Consider the following 19340-nt stretch of genomic DNA (forward strand, 5'->3'; position numbering starts at 1 on the left):
TACTTGAAGACCTGCCAGGGTTTTAACGAGACGGAGGCGATTGCAGCATTAGCCCACCAGCCATTTCTGTGAGGTGTCACCCTCACATACTAAAGTGGCGGAATACTGCTCTCGCCAGCCCAATATCAGACTAATCGTATACATGCTCCAGTATGCCATGAACAGGATCTAACTGGTCTCAATCCTGGGATGCTTTTTGGGAGGCGGCATCTGTTCGCCCGGACACAGGAGATTCATCAAGCATTTCTGATCTTTTAAATCAGGCCCTCGTCTCCTGCCGCTCTTGGTCTGGGACTGCTTATTGGTTATTCGCAGCTAACCTACCGGAGTAGGCCGTTCACGATCCGCCCTGTGTGACCCCGGTAAGGTCCTGAGCTTAGCCCTTACCAATTGTATTATGTTAATGTATGTAAATACTTATATGCTTGAAAAAACTATTAACTTATCAAACGATTCCTAATCTTTGACAATATATGATTGACTTCATTCACAACGATCTTGAAAACTGACCAAATCGGCGTGACCAAGTCCATGGCGGTTTTAGTATTATATGAACATCCGAAAACAGTAAAACGTTTGAAATAAATCTCGTCTCACTTTTTTGTATTTTTCACTTGGTTGCTGAAGTAATGAAAAATTTAAAACTCATAAGGGAAAATTATACTTTTTGTAAGTTTAATCTCAATATCTTAAAAACTTGTAGACTTATTGAAAAATGATAACTGAACGTAAGGTACTAATTTTAATAACCCTTAATTTGATATATTATAACAATTAACGCATTCCATAGATATCACAAGCCAAAGTTTCATTTTCAAAATTCATACACTTTGATTCAATTGCGCGGGCTAAAGATACGTTTTAAATTAATCTTTCGTGGCCAATAATAATTTGCTTAGACCTAAAACGTCATAATATTACTATTATAATACGGTCAAATACCTTTTATTTTCCCCCATACAAAATCGACCCAGCCTAATATGTATGTATGTATTAAAAATAAATAATAATTTTTAATTTAAATTCCTTTTTTAAAACGGACTATTAGAGTGTCACTGTAAAGGCTGGTTTTCATTATGTCATATTTTGACAACAAAATTTGGCGTCATATTTTGACACAACCTTCTTTCTTTTGTCCATACCTTTACCGATGATATTATGGGACAAAAACTTACAAATACCCGCTTTAGCAGCTCATGTACACTGAATACCTATTCTGATCTAAAGTAGAGGTTCCCAAACTTGCTTTTCTCGTAGACCTCTTTCAAAACTTTACTGGTTTGGGTGGGTGCTGGCCTTTCTAACATATTCCCATATTCATCAAATGTGAAGATTAGATCTAACGATGAAAATTTGCATCGAGTGTGAGTTCCAAAACTAAATGAGGAATGGCAAAAATAAAAATAAAATATTTTCTGCGTTCTATTTATTAAAATAATAATGTGACTACACACTTGCAAGTCTATAAAAAACAGAGCTAGTAAAGCCATCAGAGTAATATCTCGCGCTGAGGAGTTATATTTTTTAAGAGCACTCCATAATTTCCTCACATATTTGGGTCGCTCCTGAATTCGCATGTGACGTATTTGTAAAATAGTTCATTTGTGTTGATGGCATCATTTTTATTTTTATCGCTCCGAGTTTTAAAGTGATACGAAAAATATTCATCGCTCTCATTTTTAAAACACAAAGTTTGAAACATCAAAACCAGAAAGCTTTTTACGCCAAGCTTTAAATTCAGAAACTGACAAAAGAGAAAATACCGAATCTAGAAAAATCGATGATAAACAAGCAAACAAGCAAGCCAGATCATCCTCTTCAAGGCAGGATGGGCAAATGGAGTGGTCATTTGCCATGTGAAGTGACCAGTCAGTAGTCCAACAAGTGGTCTGCAGTCCCGTCTTCTCAGTGAGAGCAAAAAACTAGATAGACCTTATGATATTGAAGGCAACATGATTGCTGTTGTTGTTGTAGCGGCTACAACAACCCCGCCCAGGTCGGTTGGTATCTCAGTCGTTGTCGTCAAGTTCCACTAACGGCAGCCCTAGGAAGCGTGCAGCTTCTGCGGGGTTGGTCCACAGGGACAAGGCCGTTAGGGTTGTCGGGTTTTCCGGGCATGCGAAGAGATGTTTCGAGTCATGTGGGGTCTCTCCGCATGCCGGACACTCATTTGGCACATCCTCATTCAATCTACTCAGGTAGGAGTTTAACCTGCTGCAGTAGCCGGAGCGAAGTTGTGCAAGTGTCGTTCGCGTCTCCCGAGGCAGATGAAGCTCCGTCTCGTCTGAGTCCGGGGGCGGTATGCCTAGAACGGCATTCACAGGTCTAGAGTCTACATAACTCGAGACTGACTCCCTGTGAATGCCGTTCAGGGCCAGTCGGTAAGCTGTCGGCTCCAGAGGTTGCTTGATGAACCTCTGGACTTCGTCCGTCAGTTCACATAGATGCCTCCTGACGTGCCTAGGCGAGGGCTCATCTGCAAGCAGCTGTCTGATTGGGTGGCCACTTCTGTGGCTCCCGACCAGGAACTGCTTGCAGAGCATGATGTTGTGCTCCTTTACGGGGAGCATTTGCGCCTCGCCGTGAAGATGGTGTTCGGGCGAAATCAGGAGGCATCCTATCGCTGTCCTGAGTGCGGTGTTCTGTGCAGTCTGTAGCTTCATCCACTGCGTCCTACTAGTTCCCGGCGACCACACTGGCGCTGCGTAGTTCAAAACCGGCCGGCCTATTGCCTTGTACGTTGCCTGCAACGTTTCTTTGCCTTTGCCCCAAGTACTGCCGGCTAGCGACTTGAGGACCTTGTTGCGGCTCTGTACTTTATTGACAATAGCGGTTGCGTGCGCAGAGAAGGAGGGCAGGCTGTCGAATGTTACTCCGAGTATTTTGGGGTTATTCACCATCGGAATTGGTGTGTCGTCGACGTGAATTCCCAGCGGTAGCCTGACCTCCTTCGTCCAGGTTGTGAACAGGGTCGCAGAGGAGTTCGTAGGGGAGAGGCTAGACACTTTGCAGTGAAGAAGCGGGAAAGTTCGGAGAGATACCCGTTTACTTCCGAGCACAGGTAATCAATTCCATTCCCAGTCGCCATGATCGAGCAATCGTCGGCGTAAGAGACAATCCAGACTCCCTCTGGTGGTTGAGGGAGCTTTGAAATATAAAAGTTAAACAGTAGCGGGGAAAGGACACCACCCTGTGGAACCTCCTGTTTTATTTTCCTCTGTTTACTCGTTTTGTCTCTAAACATTACCGACGAATGTCGACCACTCAGATAATTTGCCGACCACCGTTTGAGCCTCTGTGGGAGAGAGGAGGCCTCTATATCTTCTAGTAGCGTGGAATGGCAGACGGTGTCAAACGTCTTTGACAAGTCCAACGCTACTAGAATCGTTCTCTCACAGGCACGGTTTCGGTTAAGGCCACGAGTTATCTGAGTGTTTATGGCGTTAAGTGCTGTTGTTGTGCTGTGCAATTTACGGAAACCATGCTGATGCTTCGCTGGGGTCAAGTGGTTTGTGAAGTACGGGAGTAGCAAGGCCTCGAGTGTCTTCGCTACCGGGGAAAGGAGTGTTATCGGACGATAAGAATCTCCTTTGTTGGCGGGTTTCCCCGGTTTGAGCAGTGGGACCACTCTCCCCAACTTCCAGATGTCTGGGATGATGAGAGTGGCCATAGACAAGTTGAGGACCTCCGTTAGGCACGCTACCCCCGCAAGACCCAAATTTTTCCGTCGGAACCCATGGCTTTGGAGGCTTTCGCCTTCCCGATGGCCACCTGAACTTCACCGCAAGTGAAAGCAAGGGGGGCACAGGTTGTTGGCAGTTTGTGCAGCCTTTTGGTCACTCGACGCTTGGCTTTGTCCACCGAAGGATGCAGTATGAACCGCCGGCTAAAATAGCTCGTGCATAGCTCCGGATCCGATGAAGCATGGTCGCCGAAAGAAATTTCGACTCTGTCGTGGTGCTTCGTTGGATTGGACAGCGACCTCACGGTTGACCAAAGCTTGCTCACACCAGAGGTGAAGTTACAGGTCTTCAGATGCTCCTCCCACTTCTTCCGCTTATGTACGTTTACTAGTTGCCGAATCTCCGCGTTGAGATCCCTGATACGGGGATCTCCGGGATCGGCCTGAAGAAGGCTATCACGCTCATCGGCTAGAACAGCCGCTTCGGCAGGGAAGTTTGGACGTGGGTCCGTTATACATCCTGCCGGTATGAAGCGAGCTGCAGCAGCAGTGACAGCCCTGCGGAACTTACGTTCACCGAGATGGACGTCGGTTGGTGTGAAGAGCGCTGTGAAGGTGTTTATGGTAAACCCCGCGTAACCTTTCCAATCAGCTTTAGAAAAGTTGATATAGGTCCGGTGTTTGGCGGAGGCAAAGTCGGTTGGTTTATCTATCGAGATGACTATAGGTAGGTGGTCTGATGCTAAAGTCAGCATAGGTTGCCATGTTATGCTGTTTATCAGACCAGCGCTGACTATAGTGATGTCTGGCGAGCTACTGCAGTTACCCATAATCCTGGTGGGTGCGTCGTCGTTCATTGTGCAGAATGTCGAATCGTCTATCTGCTCAGCCAAGTCTGTTCCCCTACGATCGTTTGACAGGCTTGAGTGCCAAAGGTCGTGGTGTGCATTAAAGTCATCTACTACCATACGGTTTTCACCTCTGAGGAGCGCACCTATATCAGGGTGATATCCTGCCGGGCAGCAGGTGACAGGGGGTATGTATATGTTAAATATTTCGAGCTCAACATCGCCTGACCGGATAGCGATGCCCTGACATTCTAGGGTGGTATCCCTGCGGTCGATGTCTGCTTCAATAAGACGATACTGCACGGTGTGGTGCGTGATGAACGCTAAGCCACCACCATTATCTCGCTCGCGATCTCGACGGTGCACGTTGTACCCGGCGCAATTCAACAAAGTTAAATTGCTGTGCAACTTCGTCTCTTGGACCGCAGCTATCAATATACCATGCCGACACATGAAGACGGTTATCTCCTCAATCTTGCTCTGTAGCCCGTTACAGTTAAATTGAAGGAGCTTCATGTGGGTCGGGAGACGTGTCGTGATGTGGGGTGTATGTGATGTGTGTGTTCTTACCGCCGCTGGCTGTGTGCGCTGCTGAGATGGTTGCCGCCCTTTGGTGGTGGCGGGAGGCATCGCAGTTGGGGTCTGCGACCGAGCAGCGCAAAACTGGCCCTCGAATTTCCCAGTCCGATCTCGCGTGGTACGCAGACCTGAGCATGCCCTAAAGTGGCACCAGCCAAGGCAGGTGTTGCACTTGACTGATGTCACATTACGGAATATCCTGGTCTGACATACCGTACAGATTGTAGGGGGAACCAGGAGTTGATGGCGGCGGCGTGTGGGTGGTGGTGCGGTTGTATGTGTTATGTGGTCTGTTGTGGCTGTGGTATGGTCTGTGGTGTTATTATGTTGTTGTGTTGTGGTGACTGTGTGAGGCTGCTCGGGTGGACTAAGGTTGGCCGTGGAGGCTGCTCTGTTTGAGCAACAGGGGGCCACGTACGAAGTGGTCCACTGTCTATGTGTCCGTAGTCCTGAGTAGACTCTAAGGTGACTCCACCCCTCGCAGGCATTACACTTGACAGAGGTGGAGTTATGGTGTACTCGTCTCCGGCATACACAGCAGGTGTAGATTTCTGGCCCTGGGTTTGACTCGATGCCAGGCCTGAGTAGCAGAATACGTAGTGAATGTAGCCCTATGGACGAACAACTTCTGAGATACTTCGCCGGCCTAAACGGGGTTAGATCGCCGAAACAACAGCCATTGGTCGGGTAAAACCCGAGTCATTCCGGTACGTAGAACCGGCTGTCATGGGAATGTATGTTCATAGTCATCGCTGAACGAAGTTTTCACCCAGTTTCTGATGGTCGCTTCGATAGTCGAAGTGGGGAGTGCTATAACTGGTTGCGGATCGAGAAATGCCTGGTCTAAGCTAACTGTCGCCAAATGGTCAGATGTCTGATTGCCAGGCACTCCCGAGTGACCTGGCACGCAGAGTAAAGCAAGCTGGTTATATATGCCAACATAATTTAGGCGAGACTTGCATTGTCGAACTAGTTTGGAAGTACTTATTTAGAGAGAGGGCTGGCCAATGCCTTAAGTGCAGCTTGGCTGTCACTGCATACAGGTAAACTCCTTCCCCTCCCCTTTTTTTCTACCACGTAGTCTATGGCTTTGAGGATTGTGAACATTTCAGCTGGAAGACCGAAGAATATTCCGTAAGAGAAAAGTGAAGTTTATCCCCATTAACTTCGAAAAAGATCCCAGGTCCTGGCCCAGAGTCAGTGTGTGGGTTCGGGCTCAGTGCTAGAATTAAACCAGCATCCCCCCTCAGGGAACTCAGCATTACAGACACAAGCGCTCAAATAACTGCCGCCAGCAATTTCCGCCTCGCCGCACTCAGTGTTATACGAACATCCGTTTCTTTTTAGTCTACAGGTGGCCTTTAAGGCTTCCCCACGTATGGAGACACAAAGTGCAGCAGTGCGTCAAGAGCACTATACACTACTCAAAAAACTTACAAGTTAAATAAAAATGCTATCAAGCAAACATTTGGTTCTTTACTATCGAAACGTGATACCAGCCTTTTTTTTAGCGCCAACGTAGACCCCGTTAAGTCTCTCGTGGACACCTGGGACCCCCTGGGATCACTTTGGGAATCACTGATCTAAATCAATCAAGAGTCCTTTTCTTAGTCACGTTTGACAATATGTTTTCACTTATTTGACGACAAATGCCATTTAATACGACATAGTGAAAATAAGCCTTAAGTATTCGATTTTGTTATTAACAAGTAATATATATGAAAAACAAGTAAAGAAAAAAAAGTATAAGTTCGGGCGAAACCGAACTTTATACACCCGGCGCAGGTATCAAATATCGTCGGTTCAACTTTTCCTGAACTACCTTTGCATGATAAGCAGTCCCGTCGAGAGGGGGGGGGGAAAGGGTTGAATCACCCTGGGCCCGGGCTTCTTAAGGGGCCCAAAATCTCAGAACCATAACTTTTGGTTCTATTTTTTTGAATGTAACTGCTCCTTCGTTATTGGCCAAGCGCTTTAATTTGACACCCCATTTTTGAAAATCGAACCAACGGTCCAGATCTTTTATGCGGAACAAAAAATGCCTTCGGGTATTATTTTGAACCTCATTTTTTAAAAGGTGGCAACTCTTTTCGAAAAAGTTAAACCTTATTGCACACCTAAAGTCAGAGCCCTTTGATTTGACACCTCATTTTTGAAAACCGAACGATCGGTGTGGATCTGATGGCATTGATTATTAAATTATTTGAATGCAATTTTTGATCAGGTGGCAACTCTTTTCGAAAAAGTTAAACCGTATTGCACATCCACAGACTAAGCGCTTTAATTTGACATCTCATTTTTGAAAATCGGGCGAACGGTACAGATCTTTTATGCTGCACAAAAAATCCCTTCGCGTATTATATATAATAGAGCAAATGATCATATGGCTAGGGCTGCCAGATATCTCTGTTGCCAAACCGGGACACTTAAGGGAGGGCCTCTCGCTCCCTTCCCTTTCATTTCGACGAGCGAAAGGATGTAGTGAAATTTTATTTTGACAGACAAAAACAAAAACATAAAAACATGAGATCATGAGATCATTACAACGTACGCCAACAAAACAAAACAACTTATCACAACTAAAGCACAGAGAATTTTTCACAATGCATGAACCTTTTTTTATTCTTTATGAAAAAAACATAAAATAAAATAAATAACATTCTAATCAGACTTTTTATAAAAATTTTTAAAATGAAGTTTTGCAGCCCATTAATTTTTAGTTGATTTTTGGTATTGTTTTTACTGAGAGTTTCATCCATACAAACTATGTTCGATAATTCTTTTTATATGGAAGACACTGTCAGCAAAAAAAAAATAAATGCTAAAAATCAACGAAATTTGCTGGCAACTTCAGACTTGCTACATTTTCAACATTTTTCTAAAAGATCTAATTAGAAATTGTGATCTGATGAAAGAGCCTCCAAGCCAATAATTTTTTACGGCACTGTACTTATAAGTACTCTAGGTTTCATGAAAGAAAAAAATTTAAGATAACATTAAAATATCAGTCATATTTTTCGTTGCTGTGAACTTGTTTTAAAACTTCTGTCTTTACCTTAATATAATTGTAAAACTCTGTGCACGTCATTTTGAACGTATTTAGGTACATATACTAATCATCAACTATTGCTTGTGCAAAGTTCAACTATCTCGAAAGTGACTATTTCACAAATTAAACCGATGCACTGAGAGAAAGAAGTTTAGAATTAAAAAAGCGTGCTAAATTAAAAAAATACGCATATGAAAGAGCACCAACCCAACTCGTAATACATTTAAGTATAAAAATTTTAGTATTTAGTATAGAAATATTCAATTCAAATACGCCCATATTAAAATGAAGTGATTTGCAATTACCCATTGCTTTTTCATAATTAAGTTAAAAAAATATTTAAATTCTATGCTGGTTGTAATGGGAATTGAACCCTGACCCTCTGGAAATTGTGGCAAGTATCTTCGCGCACTCAGCTACAGCCAGACATGTAAATGTGCATTTAAATGTTGTGTTTGAATCAACACCACGCGTGCGTGTTATGAAAGTATTATTTTTAAATACGAACATTTTTAAACGATAATCAAATAGAAAATATTCATGTTTACTATGCGTTATTTCCCTCAGTGAATTCACAACATTTTTCTGAATATTACAACGCGTTTTTTCTCTTAGTGTAGTGATTTTTTGAACTTTTATTCAAATTTGTGCAATCAAATCAAAAACCGGGACACTAAAACGAAACCCGGGACATTTTAAGGTTGGACCGGGACACCGGGACAAATCGTCTAAAACCGGGACATGTCCGGGAAAACCGGGACGTCTGGCAGCCCTACATATGGCCCAAAACGCGTACTGTTACAATACGTTTTGGCTAACAGTGCTTTTCAGATACCTCTGAAACTCGCTAGAATACAGCTTTCGGATAGTTTTTCTTCTTGCATCTGAAAGCATAAGTATGTGGCAATATTTAATATATACATAAAATATATTATATCTCCTGTTTAGGAGTATAAATAAAAGTTTCAACAGCGGACTGTTACATTACAAATTTTGGAACTACTTTTTAAAGCTGCTTTGTATTACCAAAAAAGTTTGCTCTCCTTATATAACTCAAGAACTACGTATTTATTGAACTGATAAAATTAATTTTAAGGTCAATAATGTTACGTTACCTGTGCGATATACATACGTGTAGATTATAATTAGGTTTTTAAATGGCTTATAGTCTGTTTTATGTAATAAGTAGCATGAATTCAGTAGACTTGCGATCAAAAGAAATTGCATTTGTGCAGCTGTCGTTTCGGAAGTACGTTTCTGCGTAGAACTCGAGCGGGAGCTTACAACTGCGCCAAGATATTGAAGTTTTTCGCGGTTAGGCACACAAAAAATGGTTTTAATGGCCACTTTTGTTTGCTCTATGCCATTTATTACTATTCCTACTCTTCAAAATGCGCCTTCGAATGGTGCTTTATGAATATTCCTTCAGAAACTATGGCCAGTTGAAGATGGCGTAATGAGTTAGAAAGCATACGATTGGTTTGGCGATGTTAGATTCGACAACACGACAGTTCAGGTGGCCGTAACTCTTGAAGGAAAAATCTTATAGCACCATTCGAGAGTGCATTTTGAAGGATAATAATAGTGCTAGAAATACTTGAAATAATTCTAATCGATTTTTACTATTTAATCAGAAAATCTTCTTCTTCTTTTAGCATCTTATATTACATTTACATTGGACCAAAATGCGTGATTTGAAATCAGTCATTTGAAGGTGTTTACACTGCTTGATCGCATTTGCTTTGACTTCAAAGACAAACCAAAGCTTTTGTGGAACTTTTGTTTCTGAGTGCGTTCAATAAAATAGTACGGCAATTGGAACGCATTTGTTCGTGATTTTGTGTAAATGCGTCGAAATGCGTCATTCTGGAAATGTGAATTTGTATGGAGAAATGCGTGATTTGGCCTCGCATTTGAGGTTTCTCGCCCAAATGACGCATTTGGGCTCAATGTAAATGTAATATTATTTTGCTTCTTTCGGCCTCGTTCCTTTTTGGAATTGTATAATTCACGCTTTTTTTTTCTACGTAATTTTTATTTTCTGTGCCTAGTAGAGTTAGAAAGAATATAAATCTTAACTATGGATCAATACCATGTTGAATAGCTTACCATGTTGCTTTCAAATCAGCCCTATCTCTAACTAAATATAAAATAATTTTACCTGAAAATTCAATTAGTATAAAAGACTTATTTACGTTAGAAATAGTTTTGCACCGAAAACACATGGATAATTATAGGTATATGAAGCTGTATTATTTTATTGTGAAGAAGAAAGCCAGATTTTTCCATTTTTTAGCTTGGTGAATTCCGCGCCAAAACACTTTTCGATATTTTTGACTGTTACATTACATTAAAAAACACTGCCGACTTCATTTTCATATAGAAAGCTAATCGCAGATTTTTTCGTCGAGTACTTTTTTATTAACTTCAAAGTAATACAAAGCAAGCGTAATTAGCAAATATATCGCAAAAAAGTGGTGGTATTAAAATTTAAACTAACCTTTAGTTTCATGTTGTGCTTTTTAATATTCATTAATTTAAAGGTGTCTCAGGATTAAGTGAATTTTCAGAATATGTATGACCTAGATATAATCAAAAATCCGCGAAGCCTGAGAAAAAATTGTTCCCCTCGGTTTCGTTTTCGGCGATTTGGGTCATATACTTTTAAATTAATTCAATTTATATATAAGGGCCCGTGATTTTTTAGTCCCGGGCCCGAGTTTTCTCTCAACGGCCCTGATGATAAGTAGGGATGTTTACCCGATTTCAAACGTTTCCGATAATATGCAGAGTTATACTTAATGATATAATTGAACATAGATAGGTACAAATCGATTAAGTGGTTACCGAGGTACACCTTTGTAGTTATAAAGTGGGCGGTGCTACGCGCAATTCCTAAAAGTCTATAACAGTCTTATTTATTGTTAGGAGAATGTTGTAACTATTAACTTGGAGTAAATAAGCGTCCTCATAGAAATGTCGGAGTTTTCGTATTTCTGAAATTTAACATTATACGGGAAGCGGGTGTAATTTTAGTCCGTTTCGAACCAAGGTTATTAAGTGCACCGAGTTTGGTAGAAATTGATAATTCGGTTAGCGAGATACACATTTGTGGTCATAAGTGGGCGGCGGCAATTTCGTGTTTCTGTAAATTACCGTTATATGGCAGGTGGGCGTGTTTATTACCCGATTTCAAAGATTTTCAACAGATCTCTTAGCTAGCATCGAGCATCGTACCGAGTTTGGTAGGGATTGGTGAAGCGGCTACTGAGATACAGCATTTCATCATAAGCGGGCGGTGCCACATCCATATTCCAAAAATTTCATAATATAATTATTTTTTTACTACAATTCTACTCCACATACTAATTTTCAACAATTTGCATCTAATATTTACTGAAATATCGCAGTTTTTGCGTTATATGGGAAGTGGGCGTGGTTACAGACCGATTTCGCCCATTTTCAATACCAACCTACCTTGGATAAAGGGCAAGCTACAGACGGACGGACAGACGGACATGGCTTAATCGACTTCTCTTTTCATTCTGATCATTTATGTATGGCTCATTCCATCTCAAATCACCCAGGCCGGGGGAAAGTGAGTTTAAGTTTGCGATAAAACTCACAGGGATTGTTCCTTGAACAATTTAAGGAGAAACGTATTTTTTTTTTGGTCAGAAATGCGAATTTTTCGAATAATGAATTTTTTCCTTTTTGAGTTCGAACGCTTCTTTTTTCCTCTCTTAATTAGCAACTTTTGATGAAATCACTTATACCTGCCGCAATTTTTTCTCTTGAAAAATTTTCCACTTAAAAATTTTTTGATAAAAAAAAAATTACTTTCTGAAAATATGCCATTTCAAAAAAAAAATTGGAAAAAATCACAATGGTAGCTCTGAGTATTGCGCAATATTTAAGTATAATGTTATGGGGTGCACTCTACAATAATTTGAGTAAAGAATTTTTTTTTACACCGAAGTTGAGTAAAATGAGTACATTACCAATTTACAAATTTTTTAAACTTTTTTGGAATTTTTTTGAATATGCAGTTTTATAGCCCATTAAATTTTAGTATAATAAAGTGGAAGTTTTAAGAGATTGCAAAACAGCCGTTAATTTTTTTTTAAATTTTCTTTGAAAATGGTTTTAGGCCTTTTCATCGATAAATAAAAAGTGCAAGAAGCCGTGAGCATAAACAATATTAAAAATCAACGCAATTTTGCAGTAGCTTAACAACTGAACTTTATTATACTCAAATTTAATGGGCTACAAAATTGCATACTCAAACAAATTCTAAACAAAATTAATTTTTTTTTTTTTTAATTGTAATGTACTCATTTTACTCAACTTCGGTGTAAAAAAATTCATAACTCAAATTATTGTAGAGTGCACCCCATAACATTATACTTAAATATTGCGTAATACTCAGAGCTATCATTGTGAGTTTTTCCAATTATTTTTGAGATGGCATATTTTCAAAAACTATTTTTTTTAATCAAAAAATTTGTATGTGGAAAATTTTTCAAGAAAAAAAAAATATATTTTTTTTTTCGTAGGGAATTTTGATGTGTGTATGTGTGATTTTATCGATAAAAATGTTTTAATTGCGTATGCATGTTCACTTTGAGCAAATTGTGAGCACTGGTTGGGGAAATCTTCGGTAGATTGGGCAAATCGCTAATTGGGCCCCAATTGGGCCAAAATTAGAGCCCAATTCGGAAAAACTTTTGGCTCTGATCGGGCAACCTCAAAAAATTTCCAGCAAGGAAATTTTATCATAATGGGCAACAATTTTTGCGTCCTCAACTGGCACGAAATCTGCTAGCATCATATAAGTGCATATTCAGAAAAAAAAAACCATAACTCGAAAACGACGAATTTGGGCATATTGTTACTCGTACTGAAAATAGTTTATACTATTCCCTTATAGACAAAAAAGTTTGAGAGAAAAAAAGTTGTGGCAATTTGAAAAAAATCAATTTGAAAAAAAAAATTTTTTTATAAACAATAATTAATTATTAATAAACAATTACTGATGTTTAGTTCACTAGATCGATTCAGTAGATCAATATCTGCAATTAAAAAAAAAAAAACGTTAAAATCCTTGCTTTTTTGCGGCAGTTATAAGCGATTTCATCAAAAGTTGCTATTGAGAGAGGAAAAAAAGAAGCGTTCGTACTCAAAAAGAAAAAAATTCATTATTCGAAAAATTCGCATTTCTGAGCAAGAAGAAAAAATACGTGTCTCCTTAAATTGTTCAAGGAACAATCCCTGTGCGTTTTATCGCAAACTTAAATTCACTTTCCCCCGGCCTGGGTGATTTGAGATGGAATGAGCCGTATACATTTGTCCATGCGAACAAAGTGCACAAGTTCTCTCGGGTATAACAAATAAATGCCGTGTTTTAGAAAAAAAAAATTATCGTCTATGTCGATATAGCGATATCGATAAAAGAATATCGGTATATCTACTATCAATATACATATCGTCACTAGACACGAATAAAGGCGCGCTAGTGTTTCGACGGCGAAAAAAGACGCATACAAAAATTTTACGAAAAAAGGCGCTTAAGATAAACTTCGGCGAAGAAAGACGCCTAACCTAGTTGACGGCGAAGAAAGACGCGTAATCATAGATTTATACTTGGCGAAGGACTGTCACTTCAGCACTATTCCCCAAAAACTATTAACGGAATGTACATACTATTACACCCGCAAACATAGTTGACCGCGAAAATAAGTTTACGCGTCCTTCTTGGCCGTCAAACATTTTAACGCGTCTTTCTTCGCCGTCAACTATGTTAAGAGTCTTTCCTCGCTGAAGTTTTTTTTTATGCGCCTTTTTCGCGGTCAACTTTTGACCTCGCGCCTTTATTCGTGTCTAGTGACGATATCTCTTGCTTTCCTACCCTTACTAATACTATAGTGGGTCTTTTTGACCTTAATTTTGAAGCTCATCTTAATTACATATGTATATTGAAAATGGAGCTAAACTTTGGATGATTTTATAGCAAGGTACCAAAAAGTATTGCTCAGCTCTTGCTGAAAGGTAAAATTATAAATAAATATCCTTATAAAGAGCGTGTGGGATCTGAATTTATTTTGTATTCGTACATACATATACTGCATTCTTAAAATTCTGTCGTGTCTTTTAATTACATCAATTACGTAAAGGATACTTACTACTCGGCGCTGGCTTCTCCTTGTGCGCATGCTTCATGTGCTCCATCAAAGCATCGGCGCCCAAGAATAGTTTGTGACATACGGGGCAAGAAGTAGCGTTGGGGCCGCCAATCAAAGCCGCATGCTGCTGCAAGACACCAAGATGCAGCTGTAGCTCCTGTTTTGATTTTCATTTGGGGTATTCATTTTAATGGTTTTTGTTTGTTGGCGATTCGTGTTTTGATAAGGTTTCCGGTATTAGTTTTGTAGAAGAATTTCGATTTATGGTATTCATTTATTGTGTTTAAATGTTTTGATGGTTTGTGGTGTGGAACGAGAGTGTGAAAGGGTGTAAGTTGTGGTGAATATGTCAACCGGCATCGACGCAATGAAATTGAACAAAAATAAAAAAATTTTGATTTTTGAATATGCTGGGGTCGTTTGATTATAATTTTTTCTCTTTGTTTTTTTTTTTTATAGGTTAGTACAAACTTGCATGTACAATAAGTATGAGGATTTTTCGCCAACAGCAAAACACATTAAGAAATCGCAAAAATCGTATTAAAGTTTTTTCCAGAAATTTCAATACATTTCCTGAGTCGTATCCACATGTATCCATTGTACACAGGCAAGGCTGAACTCACCTACTAACGGTCTCATAATTAAGCAACTAAAACTCAATCAACTCTGAGATGCTATCACATGCACATACATACAATTGCTTTATGTATGATATTTTCTGTGTTACCAATATGGGTGCTCACCTTGAGTAGCATTTAGGTGTAACGTTGCTACGTAGCAATCTAGCACATGTTTTGTTGCTTTTCCAATTTTACACCTAAAATGCTACTCATCGTGAACTCCCCTAATTAATCATATGTACACATGTATGGAACACACATACATACACACAAGTGTAATTACCCTGCAGAGAAAACCAAACTAGTGAATCAAATTTGTAATTCAGTACTGGTTCTTTATTGCCAAACCAGATCCCCACCATCCCAAAAGAGCAAAATGCGGTACTTTTACAAAACTGCTTTATTTTGCTGTTTAAAACAGCATATCGTTAGCTTAAAGTGAAAAGTTGCTAAGTCCACTTTTTCAAGAAAATTATACAGGGTGTTTGACAGACGATTGAACATATGTACATAAATGGGGGTAGTTAGGCTGTCTGTTATGTGTTCAGCCCCAAAAATTTTACCTAGGCTCCTTTTTTAAAGATTTTTTGCCAAACACTATATTTTGATGCAAGAAGCAAAAACAATTAAAAATTCATCGTTTTCTAAAAGATCTTTTTGTAAACGTTTCTGTTTAGTTATAAATACGCAATTTCGCTAACTTCGAAATAGTCACACAAAATGTGATCCAAAATCTGTCACAAAAAAAATTTAAAATTACTCATTGTGATCCAAAATCTGTCATAAAAAAATAAAAAATTACTCATTAGAAATCTCTATCTAAAGTATGCAAACCAAGAGCAGAGAGAATAAGGGATGCAAAACGAACTATGCAGATCTCATCTATTGAATTTAGAACTGGTTCGGAGCTATCGAAATAAGAACACAGAACCGAAACCACCTAATAAAAACGGACAAATTTAGAAGATATCTCTATGGTTTTGTTTCAGCCTTTTTATTTTAAGTGGGAATATATTTTCAATGAGATTGAGAATTATTCTGTGGAATTTTATAAGATTACCTAATTAAAAGCTAAAATTAGAAAAAAGCTGGTCTGTGCTGACGTGTCCTCGAGCCTGGGACCTATATGAAATTAAAACAGTGTCGGGCATTTTTAGCTTTCCCATAAGTTGTATTCGCTACTACGTATATTATAAGCTAACTCGTAGTGGTGGCGTGGTGGTAGATGGTTGGCTATGGGTTTTGGGCAACTATTGATTGTGTCGAAAGTCACTTTTTGTCGATAGGGCAGCACTGTCTATAGTCGCGATAGTTTGCCACATATTTCGCTAATGAGAATGTTTGTATGTTTAATGTATTTGGGGTGTTAATCCATCACACAATATCTGTTAAAAGTTAAGTTGTATTTTAAATTCAAATAAAATCAAGACCCAAATAAAAGAGCTCACTTCAAAAATGTTTATATATTTATTAAATAAGTCAGATATTTTTCTTCGAAATTCAGTTGTGAATCGACAATAGGTTGACAGGGAAATGACAAGGTTGTTAAAATATTTTAAATGGCACTATAACAGCGACTCAAATGCATATTAATAACAATTGTACGTGTTTACAGAATATGTTATTTTTTATCATACACGGAAATGAAAAATAATACCACTTATTGTTAGCTATATTTCCTGTAAATCGGAGAATCTTATAGTTTTTAACCGCAACTCGACCCGGACTACTAGACCCGGACATTTGACCTTCCAAACCGTAAGGTTTATTTTTACCGTACTTATGTACATATATACATAATAATGGATGGCAAATGAGCGATGTATAAAAAACCTACGTCGGAATTTTATTTTATGCTACGATTTTTCACGTCATTTACTCCGAAGGCTACTAACTAATTTAATTAATTTACACGGTTTTTGAACCAGTTCTTGGTCGGAAAGGCAGTTTTTCAGTGGTAACCCTGTTCGCAATATAAGATTGTGTGAGTGTGATCGCAACTGAGTTAAAATGAATTTAAGAACCAAACCAGTTCGGCACTAGTGCGTTTCTCCACAGGGTAAAGTTACATATGTGCATTTGTTCGGCGCTTAATATTTGAGTGACCAATTTCAACTAAAGAAAACATTGGCTTTGGGATATTCACTAAAAATAAGCCAATTAAATGCTTTAATATTCGGATATGCCTTGTTGTTTTTGTCAACATCATTACTGACCTTCGAAGTGTGTGTGCGAAGGCTGGACTCTGTTGCGAAGCCTTTTCCGCAGATATTGCAATGAAAGGGACGATTTTTGGCGCGTTCCACTTGTGCGTCATGATTGCGCAAATGTTGTTGCAAGTTTGATAATTGAATGAAAGCGCGTCCGCAATCCGGCAAGTGGCATTTATATGGACGTTCACCTTAAAATAAAAGAGGAAATGGTTTTTGGTCACAAAAGTGTAACACTGACTTGGCTATGTGTGCATATTAGGGTGGTCCTTAAATTATTAAATTTAAATTTTGTATGGATCACCTAAGAGTGGCTACCTGGGTTAGACAAATTTTAAGCTTTTTAAATCGCATAAATTAAAAAAAAAAATGTTTGATTTTAAATCTGACAAATTTTACATATTATTGAAAAGTATTCATGTAAATTGGTCAGCATCAACGTCGAGTTCTCGCGATAAAAAAAATCAATTTCCAACCCTGGTAGCGACCCTATTTCAATTTTGAAATTTTCGTGTACGTACAACAAAATAAGTAGTGCCCCGTGATTTTCATATTTCAATGATCACCCTAGGGTACATATTTATATGAAAATACTATTAAACTAAATTCTACGGGTCAAAGGCTTCTCAAAACATTACTTTTTACGTGTAATTTTATTAACGATACTACATAAGTAATATGGCCTCATTAGATCAATTGAGCATAATCGGAATGAGTAGGCATTCCGTAATAAAACGATAACAACTTTATTAAAAAAACTGGCCTTTAATATTTCTTTCGTAAAAATAAAATGCAAAATTTGGTAAATACTTAAGAAACGAATAATTACGAATTATTTCATTCATACTTTATAAATATCGATACCGAACGAAATTAAACTAAACTTAAGAATTTGAGTGTATTATTTCTGGTATTGAAGTAAGCGTAAACAAATCCAACTTTCAAGACTGAAAGCTAAAATTTCGAAAGTTATCTTAAAATCAGATATTTTTTACTTTAGGTTTTACCATTTACAAACTCATATGATATGTTAATTTGCTTTAAATTTGATAAGACTGATTTTCGTAGTCTATTATCTCTTTTACGTTATTTAAATGGTCAGTGGAGAGAACAATTCGTCAGCATCGTAACCAGTGTTGCCATTTAAGCCATCTTTCGTCTAGATTTAGCCGGTTGCGATAGCAAACAGCCGGAGAAAATTCGATTTAGCCGGCAGTCGATTTGTTCGCCGTTTTGCAAAAAAAGTAGCCGATTTCGCTATTTCCCTATTTTATTAAAATTTAAATATATGTACTTATATGTAAGCTTCCATTTTTTAAAATTTGGCGATCTAAAATCTATTAGAAACTGCTAGCCTTACCTCGGAGAAAATTTTCATGTCGGACTGTGTTAAGTATATACAATTTAAGGAATTTTACTTAATCCGAAAGGTCTTAAAAATACTTTATGTGAATATACAGTGACCCAAATATGAACTGGGACGCGACATTTCAGCTTATTATTTTTTTATGAAAGTATAGCTGATTACTTACAAACACCATTTAAATCCAAGTTTCATATTTTATGCAAAAATTATGAAAATTCTGCATTTTTTTTTTATTTAAAATCTTAGTATAGTTATTTATGGTAGCTGGCACTTACCGTTGATTACTGACAATTTTTTGTTGACTTAAGTAACCAACATTTTTGGGCACCGTGAATATTTTAATGTAATCTGAAGAAAATCCCTCTCTTAAGTACCTCCCCGCTTATTTACCCAACCCGCCTAAGTACCTAAATTTTTCGTACCCCATTTACCATTTTACTTATGATTTTCCCCTTTTAAGTGCTCCAGCAACACGTTCAGTAAACAAAATTCTAAAAAATCAACGGTAATTTTTAGCCACTTGAAACTTGCACATTATTACTCTAAAACTGAATGGGCTATAAACAATTCTGAGAAAAAGTTTGATATTTTGATGATTTTTTTAGTGTTCTAAAAAATTTTACGCTTAGGTTTATATGGCATTTATTAGGCAATTAACTGTGTTTTTATTGAAAAATCTTAAAAATTAATAAATAAGCATAAGTGGCAAACAACATCATTTTGAATTTGGTCCGAAATGAGAGATATGTCCAACACTGTGTGTATGTATAAATATGTATAATTAATGACTTTAAAGAACTGAAT

The 19340-nt window shown here is 38.3% G+C and overlaps 1 protein-coding gene across 1 annotated transcript in view; it reads right to left on the reverse strand.

Moving 5' to 3' along the window:
* LOC118751508 (homeobox protein 5-like) overlaps positions 1 to 17367 on the reverse strand; it is a 39386-nt gene extending 22019 nt beyond the window's left edge. The window contains exons 1-2 of the mRNA XM_036486338.1: positions 17177 to 17367; positions 14341 to 14497 (exon numbers count right to left, since the gene is read on the reverse strand). Coding sequence (XP_036342231.1) covers positions 14341 to 14386 — 46 coding nt within the window. The 5' untranslated portion in view covers positions 14387 to 14497; positions 17177 to 17367. The remainder of the gene's footprint in view (positions 1 to 14340; positions 14498 to 17176) is intronic.
* Positions 17368 to 19340: the final 1973 nt, after the last annotated feature.

The sequence above is a fragment of the Rhagoletis pomonella genome, unplaced genomic scaffold (genome assembly GCF_013731165.1).
Source record: "Rhagoletis pomonella isolate Grant_MI unplaced genomic scaffold, Rhpom_1.0 Rhpom_scaffold_00750, whole genome shotgun sequence".
In the NCBI taxonomy this organism is placed as follows: domain Eukaryota; kingdom Metazoa; phylum Arthropoda; class Insecta; order Diptera; family Tephritidae; genus Rhagoletis; species Rhagoletis pomonella.